Source organism: Emydura macquarii, unplaced genomic scaffold (assembly GCF_026122565.2).
Source record: "Emydura macquarii macquarii isolate MOO-44397 ecotype Brisbane River unplaced genomic scaffold, CSIRO-AGI_Emac_v2 contig_2065, whole genome shotgun sequence".
NCBI classification, from domain to species: Eukaryota; Metazoa; Chordata; order Testudines; family Chelidae; genus Emydura; species Emydura macquarii.
Genome location: NW_027132202.1, coordinates 218,448 through 228,159, shown reverse-complemented (window position 1 = coordinate 228,159; position 9,712 = coordinate 218,448). Strand labels below are relative to the sequence as shown.

At 45.0% G+C, this 9,712-nt stretch overlaps 1 protein-coding gene across 1 annotated transcript; it reads left to right on the top strand.

The window, feature by feature from the left end:
• The first annotated feature begins 2,336 nt into the window (after positions 1–2,336).
• On the top strand, positions 2,337–3,275 carry LOC137159992 (olfactory receptor 52P1-like). Its single transcript, XM_067558456.1, has one exon. It carries the CDS (start codon positions 2,337–2,339, stop codon positions 3,273–3,275), a length of 939 nt encoding a protein of 312 aa, XP_067414557.1.
• The last annotated feature ends 6,437 nt before the right edge of the window (positions 3,276–9,712 follow it).

The window sequence follows — 9,712 nt, the reverse complement described above, 5'->3', positions numbered from 1 at the left end:
ACAATAGTGGCAGTTTCTCTCTGGTGAGGAACATCACACCCCGAGTAGCAGATGCCAAGGCACCTGTGCTGTGCTGCTGCTCTTGTTGCTCCCACACACACCGGGTGGGACTTCGAGGATGCTGCACAGGAACAACGAGCAAGCTGAGCAGTGTGCACAATCATGTCAGCACCTAGGTAAATACAACTGCCACGTGCAGGAGCCCTTGACCACTGGCTGACACAGTGAGCTACTGGGACACAGATGGTACATCCGGCACTCTTTGGGATCATTTGTTAGCCAGCTCTTTTTGCCATTAATGGGACAGTTGTACATGCAATTCTCAAGGGGCAGATTTTATGTGGTAACGTCAGTATTTTTCTTATCTGAAATGTTCTTCCATGCAGTGGCTCACGGGAAGCCTCACACCTGTGAAGAACACGCCTAGTGTGTCATTTTCAAAGTCAACTGAGACTCTTTCCCTGTGGGAATAAATTGAGCACTGTCATAAGTAAAAGAAAAAAGCCTTCAGTTAGGCTCAGGCACCAGCTTGCAAACAAAATGCCTCCAGCTGACTCCTGTATGTGCTGCAGGGACGTGTTCACAGAGCACCAGGCCAGAAGGCACCATTGTGCTCATGTAGTCTGACCTTCTGCCAAGCGCAGGCCAGAGACCTGCCCCCATGGAATTCGTAGAGCAGAGCTTATAGAGAAACATCCAACATTGATTTATTTATAGTCAGAATTCGTCTAACTTCAACTTCCAGGCATGGGATGGTGTTAGACCTTTCTAAGATAGCCTGAAAAGCCCATTATTCAATATTTTTTCCCTGTGTGGGTACTTGTAGACTGTTGTCAAGTCACCCCTTAGCCATTTCACATACACTAAATAGATTTAGCACTATGTGTCTATCACTGTAAGGCAGGATTTCTAATCTTTAAACATTCTTGTAAATCTTCTCTGAATCCTCTTCAGTGTATGAACATCCAGCTTTAATTGTGGGCATGAGAACTGGACACATTATTTCAACAGCAGTTGCTCCAGTGCCAAAGTAAGAGGTAAATAACTTCTCTACCTCTATTTGAGATTCTCCTGTTTATCATGCTAAGATGATGTTAACACTTTTGGTCACAGTGTCACACAGGGAGCTCATGTTTAGCTAATTACCCCTTCATGTCTCCCGAATCACGTTCAATGTCACTGCTTCCCACAACAGAGTCCCGATTGTGTAAGTATCACCTACCTTTTTTTTTTCTCTTCATAGCTATATTAGAACACATATCATTTGTTTTGACCCAGTTTGACCACTGGTCCAGATCGCTGTGAATCAGTGACTCCTCCTATTCATTCTTTACGATCCCCCAATTATTTTTAACAAGTGCAAACACTGTCAATATTCAGTCGTAAGAAGGGTAAGGGCTGAGTTGCAGACAGGTGTCTCTGCTTCCGATTGTCAATTAACCAGAATAATGAAACCACTGTACTTCTTTTGTCTCAGAGAAAGCAAGATGTCTTTAAGAATGTGTCTCACCAAAACAAACAATGGAAGTAACACAGAACAAAGTCCCAGCTTGCATGATAAAGTTTATTTTTATGGGGAAAACTTGGCTCATTTCCAAAAGAGGAATTTCATTGTAGATCAAATCTATGGTTCATCTAGTCAAATGTCCTCAAATGTCCTCAAATGTCAGACATTTAAATTGAAACCTTGTAAAGTATTTAAGGAGTTCAAGTTTTTCCCTCTAGTAGGCATCTACGTTGCACTTATTGACATTGAACATCATCTCCCATCGTGCTCCTCATTCACCGGGCTTGGTTAGCTCCCTCTGAGAACATCCCTGGACTGGACTATGGCCTAACTAATTTGGCGTCATGTGGAAATCATAGAAAGGGACCTCAACAGATCATGTTGTCCAAGACCCTGCTCAAAGCAGGAGTAACCTCAACTAAATCATCCCAGCTAGGGCTTTGTCAATGGAATGCCCTTTCAGGTAGTTAAAGGCTGTTATCAAATCCCCCCTCATTCTTCTCTTTGCAGACTAAACAAGCCTAGTTCCCTCAGCCTCTCCTAATTCATGTGCTCCAGCCGCCTGATCATTTTGTTGCCCTCATCGGGACTCTCTTCAATTTCTCCTCATCCTTCCTTTAGTGGAGGCCTCAGAAGTAGACAGAAAACTAAATATAGCCTCCGCAGTGCTGAATAGAGGGGAATAATGTTGCCATCTCACTGCTCACCCACCTTTCCAAATTGTCGAAACTAGAAAATATTTACCGTGTTACTTGTAATCTCGTGTGTAAACCCCTTGCTTTACAGGAATATGAGCATAACAGATAGATATTGGCGACTCGACCACCACATGGAGGCTTTCAACCTTACCTCTTCCGGCCCACCAATGTTCATCCTAAATGGCATCCCTGGGCTGGAAGCTGCCCACATCTGGATTTCCATCCCTTTTTCTACGTTCTACATCATCAGCCTGTTGGGAAATTTCATGGTTCTGTTTGTTGTCACCAAAGAGAAGACCCTGCACAAGCCCATGTACCTGCTGCTCTGCATGTTGGCACTCACAGACATCGGCATGTCTTCCTGCGTCATGCCAAAGGCACTGTGCATATTTTGGTTCGGTTTTAAAGGCATCACCATGGATGGTTGCATCACCCAGATTTTCTTCATTAACATGCTTGCTCTTATGCACTCAGCCATCCTTGTGACAATGGCCTTCGATCGCTACATCGCCATATGTGAGCCTCTGAGATACGCCACCATCCTCACAAACGCACGAATTGCTAAGCTTGGGCTAGTGGGTTTGATACGAGCTGTTCTCTTTATTCTGCCATTGCCCCTGCTACTGCGGAGGCTGCCATTCTGCACCAACCATGTTATCCCCCACACGTACTGCGAGCACATCGCTGTGGTGAAGATCTCATGTGGGGATACCAGAATCAACCGGACATACAGCCTGGTGATAACATTTGTGTTCAGTGGGTTAGACCTGACACTCATTGGCCTGTCTTACGGGATGATCATCAGGGCTGTCCTGAGGATCAGTTCCAAGACAGCCCACCAGAAAGCCCTCAACACCTGCACAGCCCACATCTCTGTGATGCTGGTGAATGGTAGCCTAAACCTTTTCTCCATCCTGACACACAGGTTTGGTCAGGGCATCGCTGTCCACGTTCACATCCTCTTGGCCAACCTCTATCTCTTTGTGCCCCCCATGCTCAACCCTATCATTTATGGAGTCAAAAGCAAAGAGCTTCGTGACAAAATGGGAAAATACACCTGCAGAATGTGATCGCCTGGGGCCACTGACTTTAAACCTGTGTGACAAGAGGGGGAAAGGATGTGTCCTTGTTAATCAAGGCTGCTTTGTCCCAATTTCGTTGAACTCAGCTTTGAGGAATTTCCCAGTGTCAGAAGTTCCTCACATCTAATATCTTATTACTCTATCACCAAGCACTTCTCTCTCCATTGCTAAGTTCCATCTCTCTAACCATAACCTGATCTCTTTCAGAATCACCTGTCTTCCCCCACTCCCACACATCCTGTCACTCGGCCTTTCTGTGACTTCCCGACCACCAGTGCTGATGATTTCTTATATGCTCTCAGACCTATTTTCCATCACTATGTATGTTGATTCTCACCATTCCTCATCTTCTCCATCTTTGACTCTTTTGCCCCTCTCTGCCATCACAAGGTCCCCAGCTCTGCCATGCACCAGGCCCCAACAATGTCTTTCAGTCCTGAGTCTTCTCAAATCCATCCCTCTGAATTCTTAACTAGAAGACACTTGGCGTTTGCCCCTCTGCTTCGTCCCCCAAAAAGCTATGAAACCCGCCCTCCATTATCAGTTCATTTTGGTGCACACATTGTACACAGACTGGAGACAAAATAAGCAAAAACTCTATTTCATAGAAAAATCCCAGATGCAAAGATGAAGGATGGAAGAATGCTACGCTCTGCTACAGACTAGGGACCGACTGGCTAGGCAGCAGTTTGGCAGAAAAGGACCTAATGAAATGGTGAGGCTAGATAGATACATAGACGAGTTACACAGAAAATAAACAAAGATGCAACCTCAGGCTTTCCAGTTCTATGCTAGTCAAATTCCCTTTTCTAGTGCAGGTTCTGATTTCTAACGTAAGTTATCTGTGGTCTTTGAAGAGTTTCCCACGTGCCCCCTGTCTTCAAGGGGATTCAGCATTTCCCAGACAGCACCCTGCATAGCTGCTGCAGAGTGACATTGTGTGTGACATTTTTGGCATCACCTAAACCAGTGAAGGGCTCTATCACCACCTGCCTTGTAACGTGGGGGGCCATAACCCTGTGCTGTGATTGCTCACAGCCCTGCACCAGTAACCAGCCCACAAGTATCATGGTCTCACCCTGGCTTCCAGCAGCCGACTTACTCCTTGCAGGGTGATGCCAACAGCCTCTGCAAATCCATCTCCTCGAGTTATCATCCAAGGGAAGTCCAGAAGGGATGGGACTCCATTTTGCTCCCATGCTGGTGGAGGACATTATTTGAAGGACAATTCTGCCCAGGAAGGAGTGGGAGTTTAAAGCAATCCAGCTGCAGGGGCAGGTCCTGAATTCAGGAGAGCTGGGAAAATCCACAAGGGGCTGCCGTCATTCACCGTTTGTAGTTTGAAATATCTGCCAACCCTCCGGCAGGGCACAAGTACCAGGACTGATATTCTGAGTTTGAATTTGTTTGTCTGTTCATAGCTTTGTGGCTAATGTGGACCTACTCCTGCCGGGGCTTGTAGCACAGCTTGGATTACATAAAAAAATCTGCTTCTCTAATAAAAACTTTCCTTTCTTTTTCGATGTAGAGACCAATGTGTTCATAACAAAAGCTTTGTTTCAATACCTAGCTTTCGGGCTAGTTTTTAAGGGACTTTGAGCCATGGATGCAGTAGAAATCTGGCAACCGTGTGTAGGGCAGAGCTAATAAAAGAGCAGCTGCCCGAGTGGAACTGGGGGAAGATCAACAAGGTGGGGTCCTCTGCAGAGGGCCCAGCAGAGGGAGATGTTGCCAGACAAGATGTTGCCTCGTAGGTTGGCTTTGACTGTGTAGTGGCGGGAGACGTGACCCCGACGGAGGCCGATTCCGGGGAGAAGAAACCACTGACAATACTGCAGCTTTCTGATTCTCGGTGGCTTTCCATCTGTTCCTTGGCATCAGTACAGCTCAGCCAGCCTTGTTTCCTTTAACCTTCCCCTTTTTTTACTTAATTTTCTTACAGCTGCTGTTTACCAAGTTGTATCAGGATTGAACTTAATGTAGTGATCAGCAAGTCAGAGACATGGTCAGGGAGGAGAGAGCTACCCAAGCTCTTCTTATAAGTGACCACGACAAGGTTGTAGATCGAGCCCCCCAGGGATCCTGGGCCCAGCCTTGTTGGTGTTTCAGGGACCCCGCCATGCAAGAGAGTGGGAGGGGAGCCCTCGAGGCCAGGTGAGCCTCTGTGGAAAGGGAGTGGGAGAGAGAATTCGGATCCTTTTGCTAGCCAACTCCCCCAGGAGTAGTGTCTGAGCTAGGAAAGTTTCCCACAAGAGCAGGGAGAGGATCTGGAGTCCCTTGACATCAGCACCCCCACATGTCACAACCTAGGTTTAGGTTTAGAAACTCTCCTAGGGAAAGAGATTGAAAAGGTTGTGATTGTTATCTTAGAAAAAAGAGAAAGAAGAGGGGTTTTGAGAAGAGTCTATTAAATACTGACTGGTAAAGAGTGTATGAAGAATCTGTTCTCCCTGTCTCATAAAACAAGATCAACAGGACATTCAATTCAACTGAAACATGGCAAATTGAAAACCGATTAAAAAAAGAATGTTTTCTTCACTCAGTGCATAATTAGACAGAGAAAGTCACTGCCACAAAATGAAGTTGAGGCTGGAAACTCAGCAAGAATCCAAAAAGTTTAGGACCTTTTCATGGATAGTCAGAATGTTCCGTTATAATAGGTACAGCTAAATAAATATATTGGAAAAACTGTTCACCAACATTTTTCAGGGCACAAGACAATCTCTGGCTGTAAGATGTTAAGGTGACACCCTCAAGAAGGTCAGGTTATCCCTCCAACACCTTCTTCAGCAGCCCCTGGGGTTGTTGCTGTCAGAGAGAGGACACTAGACGGGATGGACTATAGGTCTGATCCACAATGCAATTCCTCTGTTAGAAATGAGCCATGTTTTCCCTATGGAAAGAGAAATTATCATGCCAGGCTGGGGCTTTGTGATCCATTAGTTTCCATGTTTCTTTTGGTGAGACATAGCTCTGAGAGACTTGGGTGCCTTCATGAAAGTAACAAGTACAGTGGTTTCTTTATTTTGGCTTGTTAACAGGAGTAACCAGAGATGCCCATCAGCAAACCAGCTACTTACCCTTCTCATAGACACATGGACTCTAAGGACGGAAAGGACCAATATGATCATCTAGTCTGACCTCCTGCACAACGCAGGCCACAGAGCCTCACTCCTCCACTCCTGTAATAGACCCTGACCTATGACTGAGTTATTAAAGCCCTCAAATCATGGTTTAAAGAGTTTAAGGTACAGAAAATCCACCAGGAAGTGAGCTGTGTCCCATGCTACAAAGAAAGGCAAAAAAGCCCCAGAGCCTTTGCAAATCTGTCCTTTGGGAAAATTCCTTCTCAACTCCAAATATGGCGATCAGGTAAACTCTGAGTGTGTGAGCAAGACTCTCCTGTCAGACACCCAAGAAAGAAATCTCTGTAATAACTCAGAACCCCCCACCCATCTAACATCCCTTCACAGGCTATTGGCATATCTACTACCAGTAGTCAAAGATCAGTCAATTCCCAAACTAGGCTGTTCCATCATACCATCCCCTCCATACATTTATCAAGCTCAGATTTGAAGCCAGCAAGGTTTTTTGCCCTCATTGCTCCCCTTGGAAGGCTATTCCAGAACTTTACTCCTCTGATCTTTAAAAAGAAGAGTCTCATTTCAAGTCTAAACATCCTATTGGCCAGTTTCTATCCATTAATTTTTGTATCTGTGACCCTTTCATGCCCAGGGTAGCCACCTGAAAATGCCAAGGAGAGGGCAGGCTGCAAAAAGAGAGCAGATTCTCCCAACACTGGTGGATGACACTGAAGTCAGACTTCCCAACCAGCCGCAAACTGTGCTTCTCGTTCTCCACACTGGTTATCAAGAAGCCAGTATACAAAGACACAGAGCCCCCTTTACTGCATTTCCGTCTCTGGCTCCCAATCAGCCACTAGGTCCAGTAAAGAGACCACTTATTTAAACTCTATAATCTTTACCAAAAAGGTTCCCTCTGACCCCAAAGGGTCAGCCACATTACCAGATCAATATGAGTTTAGATCTTACCCAAAATACCATTCTGCCAGCCAATCCCTTAGTAAATAAAACTAAAGGTTTATTGTAAAAAGAAAGAAACAAACTAGAAGAGAAATGCGAAAGGATTAAAGCAATCAGATACAGGGAAATGATTTGAAAGTCCATCTATATCAGGTTTCTAGAAGAAATGTGGAGTTTGCAGGCTTGTATGATCCCTCTGGTGTACATCCAGTGCCTGGATGGTCTCAGTCCTTTGTTTCACAGCTTCAGTTGCAGCTGAGTTGATCCACAGGTAGATAGGTGGCTGAAGGCTGAACAGGATTGAAGACAAAATGGATGGCAGGCATCTGCCATTTGTGTCCTTTAGCCCTTGCCATGCTGCCCGTGAAATTTCACAGGAACCAAAATGGAGTCCAGAGTCACATGAGCAAGTCCTGGTGAATAATGAGGTCTATCCCTGGCAACTTCCCCTGGACCACTTGCATCTGAGAAGCTCTTAATGGGCCATTAAGCAGGCTATTGTTCTGCAGCCATCCTGTCTGGGGTGTGACCCAGACAGCACCATTTGAAATATAGATAAATCAAATATATCCATAACTTCCATTACACATATACCACATGGACATAAACATCAGCATCTTACTTAGCACTTTCTAGCCTTTCTAACAGTACCTGACATGGCATATCTCACACAAATTATTATGATTTTGACACACTGACGTCAAACAATATACTAAATGCCCCCCCCAGTCCAGCCATCATGATACCCCCAAAGTGAGACTGGTGTAGAAGGGGGTAATCAGAGCTCCTGAATACACCTCAAAGGCACCCCAATCCAGCCAGCATGACAGTGTCCACATTGGTGCTGAACTTCAATAATTCCTCTCCCTCCCTGGTATTCATCCCTCTGATGTATTCATAGAGAGCAATCATAGCTCCCTCCACCTTCTGTTGGTTAGGCTAAAGGAGCTGAGCTCTTTAAATCTCCTCTCATAAGGCAGGTTTTCCATTCCGTGGATCATCCTCATAGCCCTTCTCTGCACCTGTTCCAGTCTGAATTCATCTTCCTTAAACATGTGATCAACCAATACGCCCTGGTCGTTCTCCTCCTCTTTCACTTGCAACTGATACATCCACAGCTTATAGCAGAAATTCTTGTTATTAGTCCGTAAATGCATGACCTAGTACGTTCCACTGTTAAATTTCATCCTATTTCTAGAACTCCAGTTTGCAAGGTCATCCAGATCTTCCTGTATGATATCCTGAACTGTCTCTATATTCTCATGCTTGAATACTTATCAAGTTTTCAGATGCCACAAGACTAGGGGGATTGTAAATATTGAAGAGGACAGATCACTGATTCAGAGTGATATGGATTGGTTGGTAAACTGGGTCGAAGCAAAGAAATTGTGTTCTAATAGAACTACATAGACGTATACCTCCAAGAACAGAGAACGCAGGTAATGCTTACACACTAGGGGACTGTATCGTGGGAAGCAGTGACTCTGAAGAAGATTTGGGGGACGTGAAGAGGTAATTAGCTAAACATGAGCTCCCAGAGTAACCATGCGACCAAAAGAGTCAATGTGATCCTGGGATGATAAACAGGGGAATCTCAAGAGAGGAAGAGAATTTATTTTAACTCTTTCTTTAGCACTGGTGGAACTGCAGTTGGAAAATTTCTCCGGTTCTGGTGTGCACAATTAAAGATGCATGTTCCTACAAAGAGATGGTTAAGGGGTGACTTGATAAAAGTCTACAACTATCCACATAGGGAACTAATATTGAATAATGGGCTTTTCAGGCTAGCCTAGAAGGTCTAACACCATCTAATGTCTGGAGGTTGAAGTTAGACAAATTCTGACTATAAATGATGTCTGCACTTTTTAAAGAGAGAGAATAATTAACCATTGGAGCACTTTTCCAAGGTCATGGCAGATTCTCCATCACTGAGAATTTCTAAAACAAGGATGAATGTTTCTCTATAAACTCTGCTCTAGGAATTCCTTGGGGCAGCTCTCTGGTCTGTGTTACACCGGAGGGCAGACTAGATGATCACAGTGGTGCCTTCTGGCCTGGGCCTCTGTGAACACGTCCCTGCAGCACATACAGGAGTCAGCTGGAGGCATTTACCCTGCGAGCTTGTGCCTGACTTTACTGAAGGCATTTTTTTCATTCATGACAATGCTGAATTTAGCCCCATGGGGAATCTCATGTGACTTTGGAGCCTTGAAAACGATACTCTAGTTGTGCTTTTCACACCGCTGAGTAATCTCGTGAGACATTGAATGTATGAACACTGCAGATGAGAAAAATACTGATACGACCACATAAACTGAGGAATGTGTGTACAACTGTCCCATTATTGGCTAGCAGAGCTGGCTAACAAATGATCCCAGAGTC

What these genes read in the sequence shown, in the direction of transcription:
- LOC137159992 (XM_067558456.1), top strand. Translation starts at nt 2,337, where the DNA reads ATGGAGGCTTTCAACCTTACCTCTTCCGGCCCACCAATGTTCATCCTA.